This window comes from Excalfactoria chinensis, chromosome 29 (genome assembly GCF_039878825.1).
Source record: "Excalfactoria chinensis isolate bCotChi1 chromosome 29, bCotChi1.hap2, whole genome shotgun sequence".
Lineage (NCBI taxonomy): Eukaryota > Metazoa > Chordata > Aves > Galliformes > Phasianidae > Excalfactoria > Excalfactoria chinensis.
In genome coordinates, this window is record NC_092853.1 from 645436 (window position 1) to 669631 (window position 24196).

General features: G+C 48.6%; 2 protein-coding genes and 1 long non-coding RNA gene across 3 annotated transcripts; 1 reads left to right on the top strand and 2 right to left on the bottom strand.

Moving 5' to 3' along the window:
• Window positions 1-5625: 5625 nt before the first annotated feature.
• LOC140263373 (olfactory receptor 14J1-like) lies at window positions 5626-6639 on the top strand. The gene has a single exon (XM_072358253.1). The coding sequence runs from the start codon at window positions 5626-5628 to the stop codon at window positions 6637-6639; it is 1014 nt and encodes a 337-aa protein (XP_072214354.1).
• Window positions 6640-16015: 9376 nt separating this feature from the next.
• Window positions 16016-19618, bottom strand: LOC140263358 (uncharacterized). The gene is made up of 3 exons (XR_011905900.1): window positions 19520-19618; window positions 16470-16627; window positions 16016-16193 (listed from the first exon to the last, which is right to left on the bottom strand). It is a non-coding gene; the product is annotated as an uncharacterized lncRNA (long non-coding RNA).
• Window positions 19619-22088: 2470 nt separating this feature from the next.
• LOC140263374 (olfactory receptor 14C36-like) lies at window positions 22089-24064 on the bottom strand. Its single transcript, XM_072358254.1, has 2 exons — window positions 23970-24064; window positions 22089-23047 (listed from the first exon to the last, which is right to left on the bottom strand). The coding sequence occupies exon 2, from the start codon at window positions 23022-23024 to the stop codon at window positions 22089-22091; it is 936 nt and encodes a 311-aa protein (XP_072214355.1). The 5' UTR covers window positions 23025-23047; window positions 23970-24064.
• Window positions 24065-24196: the final 132 nt, after the last annotated feature.

Consider the following 24196-nt stretch of genomic DNA (forward strand, 5'->3'; position numbering starts at 1 on the left):
CTGCTGATCCTGGGTTGGTGTCCTGTTCAGAGTGAAGAAGATAATGACAAGTCCAGACCATTCTCAGAGATAGTCTTCCTGCTATACTATGAAGTGTTTTCCTTTGCTACGACAATGTTCATTTAGTTCCATACTTGAATTTACTTTCATGAATTTATGCATTCCATAAGCAGAAGCACAGTATGGAGCTTTAACCTTCCTCTCATCTTCTAAGCTTATCCTGTCTCCCTGGATATTTTCATCAATTTCATGTCTCATAACTTTATCCACACTGCTCATAGAGCCCCCAAAACCAACCTCCGTGCCTTTGAATATCTGTAAGAGAAACTTGCCTGTTTGCAGGATAAGTGCATTATTCATGTCAACAGAAAATGATGATAATTTCAATTAATTTCATCCTTCAAGACAGGAGAAGCTGAAAGCACATCACGTGTGACTGTTCACAAAATAAGCAATATCCTAAAGAATAATTAAAGAATCCCAGAGCTGTTTTTAAATTCAACATCCTATTTTAGATTTCCGCCTCCAGTACTTTTTCCCTCCCTCAGAGCAGGAAATGGAAAATCCCTGACTTGGCTGTCCACTTCAAAGTACCCTTACAAACATTGTGTTGTGCAGTGGAGCTGTGATCCCCCTGCCCCAGGCAGCAGCTGTGGCAGCACAAGCCCTGCCGGGGGGCTCCTTCCCCCCACACGTCTCCCCGCAGCACCCTGGGCAGCTCCCCGGGCAGGCTGAGTGCTGAGCCTGGCAGGCGGCAGAGTCCCATAGCCGGCACACAGCCCCTGGGGCACAGCAGGGACCCTGCTCTGCAGGACAGCCCTGGGCACCCGCCTGCAGCCCCATATGCACAGCCTGCAGCTGTGCTGGGACACGCAGCCCTCAGGGCTGTCCTCCGATGCTGCAGCACAGAAGCCCTCAGCTGGAACAGTCTTTTTCCACAGTAAAGAAGCATGCAGTGCCTGCAGCCAGATCTGCTATGGGATGTCCCCAGTTTGGTGATCCCTCCAGGAAAAGCAGCTGCATTGCCTACTGCAAGACACTTACCCTGTTGTGGTCTTTCAGCAAGACCCTCCTCCTGCAGTGAGCTCAGAGCCTGCTCACACTGTACATACTTTGTAAGCTCTCTCTCCCTTCTCTTCTATCCTCATGTCAGAGGATGAATCCTGCCGAGCAGATCATGCCCCAGCCCTGCTGTGCTGTGCACAAGAGATGCTCCTGGGAACAGGTGTTTCTCTACAGCTTGGCCCATTTATATGAGCTCTCTGTGTCCCAGGAGCCCGGCCCAGCTCAGCAGCAGAGGATGTCATTTTTATCCTCCCACTTGTCTCCCCTGAGATGTCCCTCTATCTTCATGGCCCGCAGATGCTGAAAGACAACAGCATCATGACAGTACACTAAAACCTGTTGAATTTAACACCAGATTTCAAGTGGTCAGTGACTAATTATAGACATGTGGTGAGTCCTCCCGAAGAGTGTTTGCTGAAACAAAAAGGACACATAGACAAGGACAGGGAATCATAGAATCATAGAATCACCAAGGTTGGAAAAGACCTATAAGATCATCAACCGTTCATCTATCACCAATAGCTCCCACTATTCCATGCCTCTCAACACAACTTACAATCATTCCTTGAAAACCTCGAGGATCGGTGACTCCACCACCCCCATGGACAGTCCCTTCCAGGTCCCGAAGTTCAGGATGCAGAATTTGGTCTTGGTAAACCTCATCCCATCGGCTTCAACCCATTATCCAGCCTGTCCAGATCCCTCAGTAGGACCTTGCTAACTGCAGACTAATCCACACTCCCAGCCAATTTGCTGTCATCTGCAAACGTTCTTAGGGTGCACTCAGTGCCCTCATCCAGGTCAGCAATAAAGATATTGAAAGGCACCAGCACTGACCCCTGGGGAAAACCAGGTAGGCGCACAGGTAGGCGTCCAGGTAGGTCTTGAATACTTGAATATCTTGCCACTATGCCCCCCACCTCAGATATTTATAGACCTGGATCAGGTCCCCTCTCAGTCTTCTTTTCTCAAGGCTAAACAGACCCAGCTTACTTAGCTTTTCTTCATAGGGGAGATGTTCCAGGCTCTTCACCATCTTTGTGGCCCTCAGTTGAGCTCTTTCAAAGAGATCCGTGTCCTTTTATACTGGTGAGCCCAGAACTGGACACAGTACTCCAGATGAGGCCTTACCAGGGCAGAGTAGAGGGGGAAGATCACCTCCCTTGACCTGCTAGCCACGTTCTTTCTCATGCACCCCAGAATGCCATTGGCCTTTTTGTGCATGAGGGCACACTGCTGCCTCATGGCCAACCTGTCGTCTATCAGGACACCCAGCTTCCTCTCTGCAGAGCTCCTCTCCAGCAGCTCATCCCCCAACTTGTCCTGGTGCATGCAATTATTCCTCCCTAGGTGCGAGACCCTACAATTGCTTTTGTTAAACCTCATCTGGTTTCTTACCGCCCAGCTCTCCAGCCTGTCCAGGTCTAACTGAATGGCAGCACAGCCTTCAGGTGTGTCAGCCAATCCTCCCAACTTTGAATCATCAGCAAACTTGCTGTGGGTGGCCACTATCCCCTTGTCAAGGTCACTGATGAAGATGTTGAACAAGACCGAACCCAGCACCGACCCCTGGGGGACACCGCTACTTACAGGTCTCCAACCTGGCTCTGCAAACCAATGACGACCCTCTGTGCTCTGCCAGTCAGCCAGTTCTCAGCCCACCTCACTGTCAACTCATCTATCCCACGCTTCCTCAGCTTTGTTATAAGGATATTGTTGGAGACAGTATCAAATGCCTTGCTGAAATCAAGGTAGACTACATACACCTCTCTCCCCCCATCCACCCAGCCAGTGACAAAGTCATAGAAGGCTACCAGGCTGCTCAAGCATGACCTCCCCTTGGTGAACCCATGCTGACTACTCCAGATAACCTCCTGTTCTTCCAGTTGTCTGGAGATGGTATCCAGCACAAGCTGTTCCCTCACCTTTCCAGGGACAGAGGGGAGGCTGACTGGCCTGTAATTACCCAAATCATCCTCCTTGCCGTTACTGAAGACCAGAGTGACACTGGCTATCCTCCAGTCTTTAGGCACCCCCCCCATTCTCCAAGACCTCTCAAAGATAATAGAGAGGGGTTAAGCAATCATCTCTGCCAGCTCCCTCAGCACCCACAAATGCACCCTCTCAGGTGCCATGGCTTTATGAACATTGGTGTGGCCTAGGCGCTCACGGACCACCTCTTCCTTGACTAAAGAGAAGTCTTCCATTCCCCAGACCCTCTCACTAAGCTACAGGCTCTGGGCTTGTGGAGGGAGAGCCTTTTTGCTGCAGACAGAAGCAAAGAAGGCCTTCAGTATTCCCACATTCTCAGCATCTCCCGTTACCAGAGCACCCCCCTCACTTCGTAGGGGACCCACAATCTCCCTAGTCTTCCTTATCTATGAGTAGCACAGGCACCTTGTGCTCATTGAGTGCCTGTGTGAGCAAGTAACTTCCATCTTAAGAAAGACCAAGGATTCAGACCAGGGACTCACGCATGCGGGCAACTCCTTGTTGCACATCTGCTCCGAGCCAAGAGGAGTCCCACCTCCCCTGGGTCTGTGGGGAAGTGAATCTCCTTTCAACCCCAGGGTTTTACATCTGGAGATGAGACACCTGCACTGGTTGCCTCAGCTGAATGACAGCCCTGCCAAGGGGAAGTGAGAGAGTCCCTGTCCTTGTCTGTGTGTCTTTTTTATTAAGGGCCAGGAGGAGAGCTTTCCAGATGAGGCATTTGCACTTCTGCGAGGCAAATACAATCTGTTAGTACAACCTGATATAGTTAAAGAGTTAATCTCAAAGTTAGAGGTTAGGTATGTGGGCCCATAACCAAGTAGGATGCGCAGTTCTGATAAGGGAAGAGCATCCTGCACACTAAATGGAAGAAGCCGACCAGAACCAGACTACTTCTATCAAACATGAGTAAACGTGAGGAAAAAAGGACAGAGTGAGGAAGACTTTGAGGCTTTGCGAGGAAGACTTCTGATTACATCTCCACGACCACTGGAGGTAAAACCCAGCTACAAACAGTGCATGTGCCTGGGAGAGGAGCAGAATGTAAATGAGTTCCTGGAAAATAATGAATTTGTAGATGAGTTCCAGGAAATTTGTTGAATATGTGTCATCTGGGCTTTTAAATATGTAACACTTCTGCTTGCTGGTGTGCAAGACAGCAGTGATCCCCTTTGCACCAAGCACCGAATACATGCATTCCTGCTTGATAGCCTAACTCCAGGTTATATAATTTGATTCCACAACTCCAAACCATGCTTCTGAAATCTGGAATTTGTTGAAAAATTGATCTGACATCCACGTGCCTTTTTCAGAGATGACCCTGCTGTCTATCACGAGCTTTCAGCCCTGGAGCCCCAGGGAAATCTCCAGAGGAAGCAGTGAGGAAGAGAAACTCAAATCCTCTGGTGTGCAGAGCTGGGCTGGGCTCCTGGGGCACAGGGAGCTCATAAAAGTGGGCGGTGCTGCAGAGAGAAAGCTGTGCCCAGGAGCAGCTCTTGTGCACAGCACAGCCTGCAGGTGACAGAAGGAGAGGAGAGAAAGGGGAGAGAGCATACAGGATGTGTGAGGTGTGAGCAGGCTGTGAGCTCACTGCAGGAGCATTGCTGACAGATCATGACACGGTAGGTCTCACTGCAGACCACGAGCTGCTTTTCATAGAGGACTGAATAAACTGGGACATTTTGTAGCAGATCTGGCTGCAGGCACTGCACATTTCTTAACTGTGTAAAAAGCCTTCTGCTCCAGCTGAGGGATTCTGTGCTGCAGCATCAGAGCACAGCCCTGAGGGCAGCGTGTCCCAGCACGGCTGCAGGCTGTGCATATGGGACTGCAGGCAGGTGCCCAGGGCTGTCCTGCAGAGCAGGGTCCCTGCTGTGCGGGGGGAGACGTGTGGGGGGAAGGGGCCCCTCGGCAGGGCTTGTGCTGCCACAGCTGCTGCCTGGGGTAGGGGATCACAGCTCCACTGCACAACAGGATGTTTGTAAGGGTGCTTTGCAAGAGGAGAGCCAAGGCAGGGATTTTTCATTTCCTGTTCTGAGGGAAGGCAGAAAGGACTGGGGGCAGAAATCTATAAGGGGCTGTCACAGCTCTGAGAATTTTTCTTCAATCAATTGCATGTTTTGTGAACAGTCACACATGATGTGCTGTCAGTCTCCTCCTTCTCAAAGGATGGAACCAGTTGAGATTATCATCATTTTCAGCGGACAAAAATAATTCACTTAACCTGCGAAGAGGCAGCTTTTTCAAACTGGAATTGAATGGCACAGAGGCTGGGTTTGGGGCTACAAGAGCAGTTGGGGTAAAGATATGAGACATGAAACAGATGAAAATATCCAGGGAGAAGGGATAATAAAAGAAAATAAGAGGAAGGTTAGAGCTCCAAATGCTGCTTCTGCTTAAGGAATGCTGAACGGCATGAAAATAACTGCAAGTAATGGTGCTAAATGTACACTGTTGTAGGAGAATGAAAATATCTAATATTATAGCAGGAGGAGTGTCTCTGAGTATGGTCTGGATTTGTCATTATCTTCTGCACTCTGAACAGGACTCCAAGCCCAGGATCAGCAGATGCCCAACAGCAGCTCCATCAGCGAGTTCCTCCTGCTGCCGTTGGCAGACACGCGGCAGCTGCAGCTCCTGCACTTCTGGCTCTTGCTGGGCATCTACCTGGCTGCCCTCCTGGGCAACGGCCTCATCAGCACAGCCGTAGCCTGCGATCAGCGCCTGCACACCCCCATGTACTTCTTCCTGCTCAACCTGGCCCTCCTCGACCTGGGCTGCATCTCCACCACTCTCCCCAAAGCCATGGCCAACGCCCTCTGGGACACCAGGGCCATCTCCTATGCAGGATGTGCTGCACAGCTCTTTTTCTTTTACTTCTTCCTCTCAGCAGAGTTTTCCCTTCTCACCATCATGTCCTATGACCGCTACGTTGCCATCTGCAAGCCCCTGCACTATGGGACCTTGATGGACAGCAGAGCTTGTGCCACCATGGCAGCAGCTGCCTGGGGTGCTGGGGTTCTCAATTCCCTGCTGCACACTGCCAGTACGTTTTCACTGCCTCTCTGCCATGGGAATGTTGTGAACCAATTTTTTTGTGAAGTCCCCCAGATCCTCAGGCTCTCCTGCTCAGCCTCCTCCCTCAGGGAAGTCGTGCTTATCATTTTTGTTGCCAGTTTAGTCTTTGGGTGTTTTGTTTTCATAGTTGTGTCCTATGTGCAGATCTTCCTTGCCATTCTGAGGATGCCCTCTGAGCAGGGAAGGCACAAAGCCTTCTCCACATGCCTTCCTCACTTGGCCGTGGTCTCCCTGTTTCTCAGCACTGTCCTTTACGCCCATCTGAAGCCCCCTTACATCTTCTCCCCATCCATGGATCTAATGGTTGCAGTTCTGTACTCATTGGTTCCTCCAACACTGAACCCTATTATCTACAGCATGAGGAACAGGGAGATCAAGCACTCTCTCAGGAAGGTGTTGCTATATGCACTATTTCAGCTTCCAGGAAATGCACATCTTCCTCACATGATTCCCTGTGATGGTTCTTTATGTTTTATTCGTGTTTGCATTTTTGATTTTGTGTGATACAGTAATCGGCAAAGAAGATGCAAATTATTTCACAACTACTTTCCTGTCTAATTTGCATTTTCTCACTTCAAGAGCTCATGTAAACATGGAACCAGATTCCCTGAATAGGTTAAGAGATACCTAAAAATCTTTCAAAATATATTTTCCTTAGCTCTTCTCTCTTCCTACCTTGTCTGGGCCTGGGGGAGGTACAGCCACAGACAGCAGCACAACGTGCTCTTTTCAGTCCTGCTCTATTTCCACTGCCACAGTGCTCTCAGGTTCTCTCATTTGTGCTGAAGGTCTTGTGTGTCTCACAACAGTCCTGTTGTCTCTACAGCAGCACTCCAGGGCTGCAGTCAGTAGCCAGCAATATGAATAGCTGTGTCAGAGCTGGTCTCCTTGCTGGCACTGCTGTAACAAGAGGCCCCTTCAGTGCAGGACCAGAGAACTGGAGGCCTCTTCCAAAGCTGGTGTAAGGAATAAACCTCAGGAGCTGCTCCCTGAGAAGACCTCGAGATCTTCTGTTGCTCTTCATTGCATGAACGGGTCAGACTGAAAAGTCCAGAGGAGATCAGTAAGTGACTCGGGGCACTGCTGTGGTTTACATGGGTTGAGATAAAGAGAAAATGAAAAGGATAATACTTATGACAAATGTATTTATACATAAATAATCTATTTAGTATATTTTCACACGTATACAACATATGCAGTTCTTATCCCAATGCATATCGGTTTGCAAGTCCAGGACCTTTTGCAGGGGTTTTACCAGCCACCAGGTTCTTTGTAGGAGCTGAAGTGGCTGTTGGGCTGTTGCAGGAGTTGTAGCAACTGCAGAGCTCATTGCCAGAGCTGGAATCACCGCAGGACCTGTGACTAAGTTGGAGCAGCCACTGGGCTCATTGGAGGGGTTGGAGCGACCACAGGGCTGTACCTCCTGGCACAGTGCACCTCCCTTGGGTGGAATTTGTTTCATTTTCTCATGGCAATACTTGGAACAGCTACAGGACCTGTAGCAGGAGTGACTGCAGAGCTCTTCATGAGCGGTGTAGTGACAGCAGGATCTGTCCAGAGCTTGGAGCAAACGCAGGACGTGTAGCAGAAACTTGGAGCTGCTGCAGGGTCTGTGCCAGGAGTTGCAGAGGCTGCAGCAGATCCAGCTCTCTTCCCCTTGTGGACGCTGAAGAGTGTTGAACACAACTCATTAGGTGTGGGTCAGGCCCTTGCACACTGCAGGCATTCGTGCCTGTTTGGGATGACCAAGGCCACAGCAGACCTTCCCCCAGTATTCTGCCAGTTTCTCAGGATCATGCAGTTGCTTGGTGATGAAGTTCCAAAGCCCTGGGGGTGCCCACTGCTCCAGGCAGCTGCCCAGATCATCCCACAACCCCTGCCTTGCAGAGCCTTCTCACCTTGGGGCAGATCTCTAAGGGACATTCTCTAATAATTGTTTTATCTAAGACATAACGTGAAACACATTAAGGACAAATATCAGTGGGGGCATGCTGGTTTGAGCATCCCACTAATAGACAAAATCCTCAGGAGCTATTGGAACTAGCTCTGGAGCTCCAGGGAAAGAAGAAGGGAGAGGGAGGCTGAGGGACTGCTGGAAAGTGTCCTCGCTTATCTCCTCCATAGCCAGGCTCCCTGAGGAGACAAAGTAAAGGGTGCAATTACTAATAATATCAACAATATTGCTTCCACAACCCAGAGACGACCGCAGAGCAGAGTGTGCACAAAACTTCAGTTTTATCGCGACATATGCCAAAGTCAAATGGCATAGCAAAATATATTCCCCAATCCATGCCCCAGAGTTGACAAACAGTGCAGAAGGGAAAACAAGCAGCAAGCAAGGAGCTGTGCAATGCATCTTCCTGAGAAGGCTCAACGAGCTCCACAAAGAGGGAAACAATCAGCATCATGGCCAGCAATTCTCCAGCTCCCATAAAGCTCTGTGTTAACTTGCTCTGGACCAATGTGCTGTTATCTCAATCCTTGGAGCCCCACATCGGGCACCAAAATGATGGTGGTGGTTGAAGCCAGCAGGTGGCTCAGCTGCACACAGTGCTTTGTGCACTGCCCCTTCCCAGTGGGATAGGGAAGAGAATTGGGAAATAAAGTACAACTTGTGGGTTGAAATGGAGCTATTTACTAAGAGAGATAAAAGGAGAGGTGTAATAGTTATCACAATATATCCATTTATATGGAATATTATGTAAAATCTGATGCACAAGCACTTGCTTAGCACCACCAAACTGATGCCCAGCTGGGCCCTGGGCAGCAGAAGAGAACAAGATGAGCTCCCACCCCTTTCAATACTCCTTTACTTGCTCTTAGTTGGTACGGAACATCCCTTTGGCCACTTCAAGGCAGCTGTGCACGATCTGTTACCTCCCAGCTCCATGTGCCCTCCACTGACCATGGCCTTGGCTCTGTACAACACTACTTAGCAGCAGATGTAAACATCAGAGTGTTATCAACGTTGTTTTTCTCCTAGAACCAAAACACTGCACCAGAGCAGACAGTCTGAAGAAAACAATTCTGTCCCAGCTGTAACTCAGATACCTGCCTGTCCCCCTCCTCTTGTTCTTCCTGATTGGGACGCAAGGAACAGAATCTGACGCTCTCCTCTCTGAGCCCTTTCCATCAGTTCACTGCTGGCTCCTCTGCCATCCCCAGACAGAGCTCAGTGTATCTCACAGAGGGCAGCAGCCTTTCCTCATCTTCCTTGCCTATCCATCATGAAGAGTCTGTATCTGCTTTGCTTCATAGGTGGGAATCATGCCACCATGTCTCTGTGAGACAAACAAGACCTAATGCCTGCAAATATACAGTGATTTCCACCTCACTGAGTGAATGTTTGTGGTCTTCTCGTTAGTGTAAAGACTCTTCAAAAAGCATCCCCTTCCAGAATTATGTTTTGATTTAGCCTGGCTGGGCCTTGCATCTACACCGTGGTACTGGTGTTCAGAAGGTGGCACACAGGTACAAGACCCATTGTGGGGCTCAAATTTGTCCAGCGAGAATTGTCACTACCAGGGCATGGATTTCCTGAATGTCCTCAGCTGCATTTGCCAGCTGGCTGGGGATGTGCTGGAGACCCCAGGGAACTGCCATTCCAATGAGAGCCCAGAATAAACAAACATATCATCAGTGAGAGAATGTAGGTGTGTCACAGCTGTGAAATGTCTTAAGCCCTGGAATTTGTAATAGATAGGGAATACAGAAGTATCTGTCTCTGCATCTGGTGAGCTCATGTATTTGGTCAGCCAAATACCTCTGCGGTCTCAGGTGCCCAATACTCACAGAATCACAGAATCGTAGGGGTTGGAAGGGACCTCCAGAGATCATGGAGTTCACCCCCCTACCAAAGCATGTTCCCTACACCAGGTAGGCACACTTGTAGACATCCAGGCAGACCTTGAACATCTCTGGAGAAAGAGACAACACAACCCCCTTGGAAAGCCTGTTCCAGTGCTCTGTCACTCTCACTGTAAAGAAGTTCTTCCACACATTTGTGCAGAATGTCCTGTGCTCCACTTTATGTCCGTTTCCTCTTGAAAAGAGCCTGGTCTTGCCACTTTGATACCACATCTCAGGTATTTATAGACCTGGATCAGGTCCCCTCTCAGTCTTCTTTTCTCAAGGCTAAACAGTCCCAGTTCAATTAGCCTTTCTTCATAGGGAAGATGCTCCAGACCCTTCACCATCTTTGTGGCCGTCCGTATATATCATTCCAAGAGATCCCTGTATTTTTTTTTTTTTTTTTTTTGTACTGGAGAGCCCAGAACTGGACACAGTACTCCAGATGAGGCCTTACCAGGGCAGATTAGAGGCGAAGGATCACCCCTTCAACCTGCTGGCCACGTTCTTTTTCATGCACCCCAGAATGCCATTGGCCTTTTTGGCCACAAGGTCACACTGCTGCCTCATGGCCAACCTGTGGCCCATCAGGATACTCATGTCAATCTCTGCAGAGAAACTCGTCCCCCAACCTGTCCTGGTTCATGCAATTATTCCTCCCTAGGTGCAAGACTCTACGCTGGCTTTAGTTAAACCTCATCTGGTTTCTTACCGCCCAGCTCTCCAGCCTGTCCAGGTCTCGCTGAATGGCAGCACAGCCTTCAGCTGTGTCAGCCAATCCTCCCAACTTTGAATCATCAGCAAACTTGCTGTGGGTGGCCACTATCCACATGTCAAGGTCACTGATGAAGATGCTGGACTAGACTGGGCCCCCAGCACCAAGCCCTGGGGAACAATGCTACTTACAGGTCTCCAATGCACCGCCAACGATTGACCCTCTGTGCTCTGCCAGTCAGCCAGTTCTCAACCCACCTCATTATTTACTCATCTATCCCACACTTTCTCAACTTTTTTACAAGAATACCTTTGTGGGAGACAGTATCAAATGCCTTGCTGAAATCAAGATAGACAACATCCACAGCTCGTCCCATTCCACCCAGCCTGTTACAAAGTCATAGAAGGCTACCAGGTTGGTTGAGCATGAACTCCCCTTGGTGGACCCATGCTGACTACTCCTGATAACATCCTTTTCATCCAAATGTCTGGAGATGGCATCCAGGACTAGCTGTTCCATCACCTTTCCAGGGACAGAGGTGAGGCTGACTGGCCTGTAACTATCCGGATCTTCCTTCTTGCCCTTTTTGAAGACCAGAGTGACACTGATTATCCTCCAGTCTTCAGGAACACCTCCCCCATTCCCCAAGACCTCTCAAAGATGATAGAGAGTGGCTCAGCAATCACCGCTGCCAGCTCCCTCAGCACCTGTGGATACATCCCTTTAGGTCCCGTACCTTTAAGAACATCAGTGTGGCCTGGGCGCTCACGGACCAGACTAAAGGTAAGTCTTCCATTCCCCAGACCCTCTCACTAAGCTCCAGGGTCTGGGAATCCTGAGGGAGAGTTTTTTTACTGTGGACAGAAGCAAAGTAGGTCTTCAGTATCTCCAGCGTCTCAGTATCCCCCATTTCCAGAACACCCCCCTCACTTAGTAGGGGACGTGCAGTGTCCCTAGTCTTCCTTTTACTCTCAACATATTTTCAAAAGCCTCTTTTATTATGATTTATAATGAGTGTCAACCCAATTATGTAATACTGTGTTCTGCTTGCAAGGATGTGTGTGAGGGAGGTGGGCCAATCAGTGCTGGTTCTGTTGCAAGGTGTTTATTACTGAACAATACAGACTGTTAAGGGAAAGATATCTGGTATGGTAACTAAAGAATTGTATTGTTTGACAAACACTTTTGATGGTATAAGAAAGTGTAATTGTTAATGGCATATGGAACTGTAGTTGAGGGTATGTGGAAGTTTAGGGTACAAATAGTGGAAGAGTATACAGAGGAAAAAAGTTTAAATAGAAAGTGAGTTTATCAGCACTGACATGACAGCAACCCCCCGCATGTTTCCCCTGCGAGCAAAGCAGATCAAAGCAGAGACACAGTCCCCATGTATCATGTAGCTTTATTCTCCTTACCAAATGGATGAGCTCACAACAGAAGAGGCAGATCTTCCTCTCTGCTCCATCTGTGGCATACTCTGGTGTTCAAGGCATTGCAAAGCTATGGCACATGTACGTTCTTTCACTGATGACACCTTAGTGTTCTCTGGGCTCTCATTTCAATTGCATCTAAATAAGTCTGGGGTCAGGCCAGTTGACAGGAAGCTGGCAAATGTTGTCTCATGGTAAGGAAAAGCAAGAAAGATGACACGGGTAATAATGGACCTGTCAGTCTCACTCCAGTGCCTGGTAAGATTATGGAGAAAATGATGGTGGGAGTTATGGAAAAACAGCTGAAGGACAATTCTGTCATTGGTCGCAGCCAACACAAGTTCCCGATGGGCCGGTCCTTTTTAACTTCAGGTTCTTTTATGACACAGCTATCCATTTAGATGACCAAGGGAAGCCAGTTGGTGTTATCCTTGAGGATTTCAGTAGAGCTTTTGATACTGTTTCTCACAGCACCCTTCTGGACAGAATGTCCTGCATATGGCTAGACAGAAACAGAACGTGGTGGCTGAGCAGTTGGCCAGCAGGTCAGGCCCAAAGGACTATAGTCAGTGGGTTCCATCGGGCTGGTAGTTGGTCACTGTCAGGGTTCCCCAGGGCTCCATTTTAGGGTCACTTCTCTTTCATGTTTTTGTGGATGACTTGCATGCAGGACTAGAAGATGTTCTGAGCAAGTTTGCTGATGATACCAGATGAGGAGGTGCTGTTGCCTCCACTGAGGGTGGAGAGGACTTGCAGAGAGATGTGGACAAGTGAGAGAAGTGGGTACCAGTTGGTACTAAGCACCAAGAGCATTAAGCATAACAAGAATATGTGCCTGATTGTGCACCTGGATAGGGGCAACCCTGGACATACACACTGACTGGATATGGGACACTGGAGAGTGGTCTGACTGAAAAGGATTGGGGGTCCTGGTCAACCTCAAACTGAGTGTGTTAGCAGTGTGCCCAGGCAGCCAGGAAGGCCAACTGTCCCCTGGAGCTCACAAAGCAAATTATTGCCAGCTGGGTGAGGGAAAGGATCGTCCCTGTCTGCTCTGCATTGCTACAGCCTCACTTGGAGCACTGGGTGCACTTCTGGGCACCACAGAACATAAAGGACATCAAACTATGGGAGGGTGTGCAAAGGGGGGCACTGGAACTGAGAGATCTGAAGTTCAGAGTTTCATTGGGATTGACTGCTTGTTCAGACTGGGCCCTTCTCACATCCCACATCCTGCAATGAAACACAGGGCACACATGGGACATGAACATCACAGCATCCTTGCACCCCATGCAGAGCCTGGGATCTTCTGTCCCCATGTCTTTCATTTAACATCATACGGACGTCCAACCCACTGCCCCAGGAAGGATCCTTACTCAACGTTAGCTTCTCCCTGCCAAGGGTCTGGGGATCAGGGCTTGGCCTTTCTGCTTCATAAGGCAAAGCAGGGGTTTCTCAGCATCTGAGCCACCATGCCAGTGCCTTTCATTGCCTGTAGTCCTATCTTCCAATTATCTTCTCTAACTAGTCCCTTGGAAAGCTTGCTTGGTAATGGCCCTCACTGGACCCATTAATACTCCAAGAAACTTCACTGTTACTTCTGACTTTGCCTTGTTGAGCACTTTGTGCAAACTTCTCTCTGCACTGGAGGTTGATGGACTCAGCAGCAAATACGCGCTGGGGCCCATTATAACCTGAAGAGCCCTCCTGTGCCTTGTGCCTTCCTGTTATCTTCTTCAGGTTTACAGAACTTGTTCAGCAAAATGGAGATGTATCTGGAGAGAGCTTAAAGAGCAAGAATCCAGCAGGCGTTTATTGTTTATTTATATTTGAGTTTAAACAAAACATTAAAGCAGCACTGTGCAACTGGTATCAATCCGGAATGTTCCCAATGAGTTCTGTTGTGTTACTGTGTGGACAAAGGTCCTCCTCAGCCTCCCCACCCCATTTCTACTCACATTGGCCCCATGGGACTTGCATCACTTTTCCTCACATCACTCTTCTCTGCATTCAGCAGCTCAGTGTTAAACCTGCTTTGCACCAACTCCCACTGGCTTTCCTCAGAGAAACAGCTGCACGTGGGCAAGGAAGGAATTCTCCTTTTTTTTTTGGCCAACAAACAGAAGGAAAGGTGATGCAATTGAATGAACAGTAAAACACAGCGATCAACTGCATGCCATGTCCAAGCTGCATCTATTGAGGTTTGTCTTTCGCAGGGAATATTTGTACAAGAAATGAGTTAGACAGATGCCAGGCTTTAGTCACAGGGCATTGGGACTGGCACCGCTGTCTATGTCCCTGTGCCTGAAGGCATCAAAAAAAGACATAAAATCCCCTCAAAGACTCATATTTACAGCTTAAAATGGAACAGGACTCGTGAGAATTACACATGTTGAGAAGGGTTAACACGTTTTCATTTATTTCTATCTTTGTCTTCAATTCCTTGTTTCAGTTTTATTGGCATTAATGAACATCTTTCAGACTTATAGCTTAAAAAAAAAAAAAAAAAAAAAAAAAAAAAAAAAGATAGAGATCCATTTGTATTTTACACGTGGCCTGGTGCCCCCTTGACCTTCACATTCCCCACCAGCCCTTCCTTGCTGGTGAGTATGAGATCCAGCAGAGCACCTCTCCTCTCCTGTTGTGCTGTCGCTGCAGCAGATACTGGAGTGAAAAAGGCCCCCCAAGGGGACAAGGGCCTGACAACACGGGACTCCCTTCTGTCTGCAGAGGGCACCTTCCACTTGCTCTTCCTGGTAAGGAAGCTGGGACCAAAGACTGTTGGTCTTCTCTGTTTGCCATTTCCATTAGCTCTGACCTGACTGCTCTGCCATCCCCAGGCAGAGCTCAGTGCACTCTCACAGATGGCAGTCGTACTTCCTTGTCTCCTCGCCCATCCATCCTAAAGACTCTGTATCCCCCTTGTGCTACAGTGCAGTTGTGGAAGCCATTTAACTGTGTCCCTGTGGTCCAAACAAGAGCTCAGGCCTGCAGCCTGGTGTTCTCAATAGTTGAACACAACAGAAGTAAACATCCAAATTGGAAAGCATCATTGGACAGGACAGCTCATCTATGGTATTAGTGTGCAGAAGGTAGCACACAGGCATTAGAGATGACGTAGCATCACGGACACTCCCTGGCCATGGATTTCCCAAAGGCCCTGTGCTGCATTTGCATCTACAACAGAGTGTGAGGGACAGCCCAGGGAACTGGCATGATCATAGAATCAGAGAATCATCAAGGTTAGAAAAGACCTATAAGATTATCCAGTCCAACCATTCCCCTATTACCAAGAGCTCCAACTCAACCATGTTGCTGAACACAACATCCAGTCGTTCCTTGAACACCCCCAGGGTCGGTGACTCCACCACCTCCTTGGGCAGTCCTCACCACCCTTTCTGATCAGTAATATTTCCTAATGTCCAGCCTGAATCTCCGCTCCTGCAGCTTGAAACCATTCCCTCTAGTCCTATCACTAAAGACACGAGAGAAGAGGCCGACCCCCAGCCACAGGCTGCCAGGTTCTGCAGGAGGATACTGTGGGAGACAGTGTCAAAGGCTTTGCTGAACTCTAGGTAGAACACATCAAGAGCTGATAAGCTCTTTGGTGACTTGCTCACAGTTACATCTTGCCCAACCACAATCTGCTCCATATCCTTCCCTGGCACCGAAGTCAGGCTCACAGGCCTGTAGTTCCCCAGATCCTCCTTACAACCTTTCTCGTAAATGGAAGTCACATCGGCAAGCCTCCAGTCTTCTGGGACCTCACCAGTCAACAAGGAGAGCTGGTAGATGATGGAAAGCGGCTCGGCTATCACCTCCGCCAGTTCCCTCAGCACTCTCGGGTGGATCTCATGTAATGCTGTGCTTCCATTACCTGCTCAGTAGCAGTTGCTGCGGATCCTGCCTTACAGCCTCCTTGTCTCACAAAACTGCAGCTGTCGGTAAACCAGGAACTTCTGCATCTTCTAAGGGTTCGTCCTTCAGGTCCGACCAACCGGCTGCAGTGTGCAGCTTCAGATGTTTCAAAGCAGCCATGAAGTTCTGGTTCTCCAGGAGTTCTGCTAAGGAAAGATACTGGGTTGACAATATTCGTTACAATAATTTCTACATCATCCTGCTCTACCAGGATGGCCTGGAATTTCAGGAATCTTTGGGGTGAGAGCCAGTGTCCCCCTTTTGCCTCCAATACAGCACACACTGTATGAGATATTCAAACTGGTCTCCTTTGGCCCAGCGTAGATTTATGGGCATTTTGAATACTGAGCACCAGTGCAGCCACCGCCCTCAGGCACCATGGCCATCCTTTACTCATTTCATCAGGCTGTTTGGAGCTTTACCATCAGTCCATAGCTGTGTATGCGCAGTTGGCACCGTCCTGTCATTCCTGGGAACGTATGGAGTTCCTTGGCAGTCTGCTGCTAAGGGGGTTGGCAGATGGCTTCCTTCCTGGCAGTCCTTAATGTGGGAATACAGGAAGGACTGCACGGAGCAGCAGCTGTGGAGCAAGATAAACAGCATGAGAACCAAGGACACCTCGAGAAGAAGAAAGAAGGGCTCAGAGCTTGGATTGGATGAGTGCCCACGTGAACGGTAGAAGAAACATTTGTGGAATGTTCTGTAGAAGTGCAGGGGTGAATGGGAAAGCCAAGTCAGCTGCAGAATTTATTAGACAAGTCTGATGTAAGGAAAGGCAATGCAAGCACGAGGTGGCACTGAGCAGGCATGTCAGGGCTGGGGAGGTGGGCAGTCAGGTTGTCCATGCAGTGTCAGAAGTTAAGCAACTGCTTTTCCTGCCTATGCGGATCTCTTCAAGAGACACCCTGGATCCACACCAATTGGATGCGGATGCTCCAGAGCCAATAAAAGATTATTATGGAACAGATCCGGCTCACTGTAACTTTCTGCACATGGGAAGATCCATGATATATTTCATGCTACTCCTGTGAATGTGAGGTACTGAGAGGAGAATCATAGAATCAAGGAATCATTAAGGTTGGGAAAGACCGCTAAGCTGATCCAGTCTAACCCCCCACCTACCACCAATATTGCCCAACAAACCCTGTGCTGAACTACCACAGCTGCACTTGCCTTACGCACCTCCAGGGATGGTGACTCCACCACTTCCCTGGGCAACCTGTGCCGATGTGTTGGAAATACCCCAATAACTTATCAGGACAGCATCTCTGATAAAGCAGATTTGATTCACAATTGCAGTGGCGGGCATCCCTCAAGCAGGAGTGCACGTACAAAGCAGCATTAACTCTTTCATGCCCTATTACCCAACGCTGATCTCTACCTGCCCTGGTTCCTCATTGGCTGAGTACTTTAGGTTCACAATCTTCCCGACTCTTGACTAAATATTGAGCATTGGCTCAATGTAAATCGTGGCTTAACTAAACATATATTGCCAGTTAATAAAATCTCTTACGGATACTCATTTAACAGTAGACCATCGTTTCCTAGAGATCTGGCACCCTTGGATAGAGATAAACTTGGGAGGAAGAATGTAGAGGAGTATCTGTTGCATTCCTCCCAATTAAAAGCTGGCACCTTATACAGGGGCCCCAAGTCATCCCTTTATTGCTGAGGGCCTCTTAGCAAAACAGAATAGTCTATGATACCAATGTTATAATTCTGTAGCTATTGATTATTCTAACCTAACTACCAAACATGTATAAATGTACGAATTTTAGCTAAAGAACAAGTGATGGAGACTACTACAGACCCACCTCCACTGGGAAAAGGGAATATTGGCAAGAATTGGTAGTACCACTAAAGGACAATAGATGGCAGCAGGGGCCATGAAATACTCATCACGTTAGATGTTTTACGAGGGCTTTTCATTCTCCCTGCTCTAATTTGTCAACAGTAAGGCTAAGAGGCAGTACGTTATTCTTTCCTTTGCTACTGATGGCAGCCAGTCCTGTTCTGATCCCAGCCCACAAGCGGTCAGCTTTTCAGTGTATTTTCTCCCCTGTTCTATTTAGGAGCAGGAGTGAGCAAGCTGGGTGCTGATGCTGAGCTCCTTGCTGCAGTTAAACCACTGCACTGAAGTTCCCACTCTCCCTGCAATTCAAATGCAAGGAGAAATGCAGTGTGCACATGCACAGACCACAACTGGAGCTCAGAGCTGGAGATGGGGCAGGTGCTGAATGTGCTCAGGGGCCAACAGCAGCTTTGTGCTAAAGACATCTTCAGCCGAAGGCAGATCCTCAACAGAAACCTTGGGAAGGGTTTGAACAACAAAGAAACCCCAGTCCTGTAGTTCAGGGGGTAGCACAAGCCTCAGAACAAGTGAGAAACCAAACCAAGCACTAGCTGAACATAGGGTAACCTTACAAGAGACGCTAGAGGTCCATCTTGCCTAGTGGATCCCCTAAGGAAAAATAGGGGCCTGATGGGAAGCAGGGAGTGAAATGGGAACTTCCCTACTTGGAGGCTTTACAAACTGAAAAGCAGGTAGAAGGTAGGAAGTATTTGAAAGCATACAGGAATCCATGCATGCAGAGGCACAGAGCAAGGTCAAGCTGTGTCTTGCATGGCCTAGAGGAAGGAGGAGAAATGCAGCCCCAGCTATGCTGTGTTAGAAAGCCAAAAGGTCAGCAGAGCACGCTGACCTCCGCTGCTCGCTTCCCCATGTCCCAGCTGTCCCCCTCTCCCTTGTCGGTGCTACAGGCAGGAGCAGAAGAGCATCCTTGAGCATGGAGGCAGTCCCACAAAGAATCAGGAAATGGGTTAAAGCTTCTCTACACGGGCAGTGGAGGACACTACCTTGGATTTGGGTAGAGCAGAGGGTGCCAAGTGTCCTCAACCCATACATTCAACTGTTGCAATACATCATGCCCAAGTAATGGTTTTGGAGAACCTGGCATATACAAGAATTCATGCATTCCTACTTGCTCTCATAGCTTGTATTTATTTGGTCCCCCAAAAGTAAGCTTAGCTTCTACAGCTATTACTGTAATAATAATGAAAAATCTTGATGTAGCACAGAATAAGAGGCACCTGTATCAGAATGTAAATATCTTTACCCTGCTTCTCCAGCTGCTTTGGGTCCAACTGGGGTGGAACTCTCCCTGAGCCCTTCCATGCTGCCCCTTACCTCTTCCCTGAGGGAATCTCTGGGTCCTCAGTCCCTGCTCTGGTGCAGCAACAATAACAGCTGCTATTGTCCTTCCCAATTGCCTTAATTCCTTGCTATTTCTCAATCCATTTTCCCAGATCCCTCACCTCTTGGTAAGGACATCCCTGTTACACCTTGCTCAACTTTGCCTTCCTCAGCCTGTGTCCTCCCCAGACCCTTTTCACTTTCCAACCTTTCATCATTACAGAAATTACTAACATTATATTCCCATATACTACCCTTCACAACTGCACTTTCACGTACCATCAGAACAGTTTCTCCCACTCCCTTCAAAATCCACAAATCAAACAATACAATCCTCCACTTGTAGAAGATGTAAGTGTGAGCGAGTGACCAAAGAGCAGATCAGACACTTTGGTAGACCTTATCACTGCAAAACCCTGGAAGACCTGAGTGTGAGACTAAGATCAAGCAGTGTCTGTTTGCACCTGAGAGTAGACAGGAGGTTCCATTGATATGCGTTGTTAATCCTGTTACTCTTAAGAAACCTTTCTTCCTTTGTCACTGTTGTTTGGGTGCAGCTGGGACCAATTAACTGATTAGAGGAACTGTTAGAGGAACAGGAATGTCTTGCTTGTAAGTGAATGCTATGTAAGATGTGTGCTGGGCACAATAAAGACACACTATTCCGATGCTTCAAGAAACTAAGAGAGCTCTGTAACTCGACTGAGCGCCGACACCTGTGCATCAGTTTTTACGTACTATTCCATCTATATGGATATATAGTGGTAACTACTACATCTCTCCTTTTATCTCTCTTAGTAAATAGCTTCATTTCACCCCACAAGTTGTACTTTATTTCCCAATGCTCTTCCCCATCCCACTAAGATGAGGGCAGTGCACAAAGCACTGTGTGCAGCTGAGCCACCTGCTGGCTTCAGCCACCACCATCAATTTGGTGCCTGATGTGGGTCTCCAAGGATTGAGATAACAGCACATCTGTCCAGAGCGAGTTAACACAGGGCTCTGTGGGAGCTGGAGAATTGCTGGCCATGATGCTGGTTGTTTCCCTATTTGTGGAGCTCATTGAGCCTTCTCATGATGCTGCATTGCACAGCTTCTTGCTTGCTGCTTGTTTTCCCTTCTGCATTGTTTGTCAGCTCTGGGGGATGGATTAGGATATTTATTTTGCTCTGCTGTTTGACCTTGGTTTATATCACGATAAAGTGGCCACTGACAAAGTGAAGTTGTGTGCACATTCAGCTCTGCGGTCATCTTTGTGTTTTGGAGGCAATACTGTTGATATGATTAGTAATTGCACCCTTTACTTTGTCTCCTCAGGGAGCCTGGCTATGGAGGAGAGAAGGGAGGACACTTTCCAGCAGTCCCTCAGCCTCCCTCTCCCTTCTTCTTTCCCTGGAGCTCCAGAGCTAGTTCCAATAGCTCCTGAGGATTTTGACTCTCTGTGGGATGCTCAAACCAGCACGCTCCCATTGCTACGTGTCGTTAATGTGTTTCAGGTTATGTTTCAGATTAAACAATTCATCAAGAATGTCACTGACAGATCTGCCCCAGGGTTAGACAGCTCTGCATGGCAGGGGGTGTGGGAAGGTCTGGGCAGCTGCCTGGAGCGGTGGGCACCCCCAGGGCTTTGGAACTTCATCTCCGAGCAACTGCAGGATGCTGAGAAACTGGTAGAATATAGGGGGAAGGTCTGCTGTGGGCCTGGTAATCCTGCTGTTCCAAGTATTGTGTTAGGAAAATGAAACAAATCCCTCCCATGGGAGGTGCACTGTGCCAGGAGGTACAGCCCTGTGGTCGCTCCAACCCCTCCAATGAGCCCAGTGGCTGCTCCAACTTAGTCACAGGTCCTGTGGTGATTCCAGCTCTGGCAATGAGCTCTGCAGTTGCTCCAACTCCTGCAACAGCCCAACTGACATCTCAGCTCCTACAGTGAACCCTGTGGCTGTTAAAACTCCTGCAACACGTCCTGGACTTGTAAACAGATATGCATATGAATTAGTATCTATGCATATCTGTTTCCAACTGCATATATTATATATATGTGAAAATATACTGTATATAAAGATGTGTATATGAGTACGTATATAGATATATATATATATGTCTTAATTATAATCATTTCCTTTTTCTCTGTACTAGTAAATAGCTTTAACCCAACAAATTTGAAACTGCAGCACTGCCCTGAGTCCCTTACAGATCTCCTTGGGACTTTTCAGTCTGACCTGGTCGTGCAGTGAAGAGCTCCAGAAGATCTCGAGGTCTTCTCTGGGAGCAGCTCCTGAGGTACATTCCTTACAACAGCTTTGGAAGAGGCCTCCAGTTCTCTGGTCCTGCTCTGACGGGGTCCTATTGTTATGGCAGTGCCTGCAAGGAGACCAGCTCTGACACAGCCATTCATATTGCCAGCTACTGACTGCAGCCCCAGAGTGCTGCTGTAGAGACAACAGGGCTGTCGTAAGACACACAAGACCTCCAGGCAAGCAGAAATGAGAGAACTTGAGAGCAGTGTGGCAGTGAAATAGAGCAGGACTGAAAAGACCACGTTGTGCTGCTGTCTGTAGCTGTACCTCCCCCAGACCCAGACAAGGTAGGAAGAGAGAAGAGCTAAGGAAAAGTCTGCTTTAAAAGCTTTTTATTTATCTCTTAACCTATTCAGGGAATCTGGATCCATGTTTACATGAGCTCTGGGACTGAGAAAATGGAAAGCAGGTATGAAAGAAGTGAAATAAACTTGTTTTCATAAGTTCAATATCATTTTTTTATGGGTTGCTGAATCACACACAAACAATCAAAGATGCATAAAACATAAAGAACCATCACTGGGAATCATGTGAGGAAGATGTATACATTATGGAAGCTGGAATAGTGCGTATTGCAACACCTTCCTGAGAGCGTGCTTGATCTCCCTGTTCCTCATGCTGTAGATAATAGGGTTCAGTGCTGGAGGAAGCACTGAGTACAGAAGTGCCAATGTCAGATCCAGGAATGCGGTGGAAATGGAGGGGGGCTTCAGGTAGGCAAAAAAGATAGTGCTGAGAAACAGGGAGACCACAGCCAGGTGAGGGAGGCACGTGGAGAAGGCTTTGTGCCTTCCCTGATCAGAGGGCATCCTCAGCACGGCAAGGAAGATCTGCACATAGGACACAACTATGAAAACAAAGCAACCAAATCCTAGAAATACACTAAAAATGAGAAAAACAACTTCCCTGAGGTAGAAGCCTGAGCAGGAGAGCTTGAGGATCTGGGGGATTTCACAGAAAAACTGGTTCACAACATTCCCATGGCAGAGAGGCAGTGAAAACGTACTGGCAGTGTGCAGCAGGGAATAGGGAACCCCAGTGCCCCAGGCAGCTGCTGCCATGGTGGCACAAGCTCTGCTGTCCATCAAGGTCCCGTAGTGCAGGGGCTTGCAGATGGCAACGTAGCGGTCATAGGACATGATGGTGAGAAGGGAATACTCTGCTGAGAGAAAGAAGACAAAGAAAAAGAGCTGTGCAGCACATCCTGCGTAGGAGATGGCCCTGGTGTCCCAGAGGGCGTTGGCCATGGCTTTGGGGAGAGTAGTGGAGATGCAGCCCAGGTCGAGGAGGGCCAGGTTGAGGAGGAAGAAGTACATGGGGGTGTGCAGGCGCTGGTCGCAGGCTACGGCTGTGCTGATGAGGCCGTTGCCCAGGAGGGCAGCCAGGTAGATGCCCAGCAAGAGCCAGAAGTGCAGGAGCTGCAGCTGCCGCGTGTCTGCCAACGGCAGCAGGAGGAACTCGCTGATGGAGCTGCTGTTGGGCATCTGCTGGTCCTGGGCTTGGAGTCCTGTGCAGAGTGCAGAAGATAATTACAAGTCCAGACCATTCTCAGAGACACTCCTCCTGCTATAATATGAAAAGTTTTCATTCTCTTACAACAGTGTACATTTAGCACCATTACTTGCAGTTATTTTCATGTCGTTCAGCATTCCTTAAGCAGAAGCAGCATTTGGAGCTCTAACCTTCCTCTTATTTTCTTATATTATCCCATCTCCCTGGATATTTTCATCTTTTTCATGTCTCATATCTTTACCCCAACTGCTCTTATAGCCCCAAACCCAGCCTCTGTGCCATTCAATTCCAGTTTGAAAAAGCTGCCTCTTCGCAGGTTAAGTGAATTATTTTTGTCTACTGAAAATGATGATAATTTCAATTGGTTCCATCCTTTGAGAAGGAGGAGACTGACAGCACATCATGTGTGACTGTTCACAAAACAAGCAATTGATTGAAGAAAAATTCTCAGAGCTGTGACAGCTCCTTTTAGATTTCTGCCCCCAGTCCCTTCTGCCTTCCCTAAGAACAGGAAATGCAAAATCCCTGCCTTGGCTCTCCTCTTGCAAAGCACCCTTACAAACATTGTGTTGTGCAGTGGAGATGTCATCCCCTACCCCAGGCAGCAGCTGTGGCAGCACAAGCCCTGCCGAGGGGCCCCTTCCCCCCACACGTCTCCCCCCGCACAGCAGGGACCCTGCTCTGCAGGACAGCCCTGGGCACCTGCCTGCAGTCCCATATGCACAGCCTGCAGCAGTGCTGGGACACGCTGCCCTCAGGGCTGTGCTCTGATGCTGCAGCACAGAAGCCCTCAGCTGGAGCAGAAGGCATTTTCCGCAGTAAAAAACATGCAGTGCCTGCAGCCAGATCTGCTACAAAATGTCCCAGTTTATTCAGTCCTCTATGAAAAGCAGCTCGTGGTCTGCAGTGAGACTTACCGTGTCATGATCTGTCAGCAATGCTCCTGCAGTGAGCTCACAGCCTGCTCACACCTCACACATCCTGTAAGCTCTCTCCCCTTTCTCTCCTCTCCTTCTGTCACCTGCAGGCTGTGCTGTGCACAAGAGCTGCTCCTGGGCACAGCTTTCTCTCTGCAGCACCGCCCACTTTTATGAGCTCCCTGTGCCCCATGAGCCCAGCCCAGCTCTGCACACCAGCGGATTTG

Bases quoted from the DNA above. Each gene is read 5' to 3' on its own strand.
- LOC140263373 (XM_072358253.1), top strand. From the start codon at position 5,626: ATGCCCAACAGCAGCTCCATCAGCGAGTTCCTCCTGCTGCCGTTGGCA.
- LOC140263374 (XM_072358254.1), bottom strand. From the start codon at position 23,024: ATGCCCAACAGCAGCTCCATCAGCGAGTTCCTCCTGCTGCCGTTGGCA.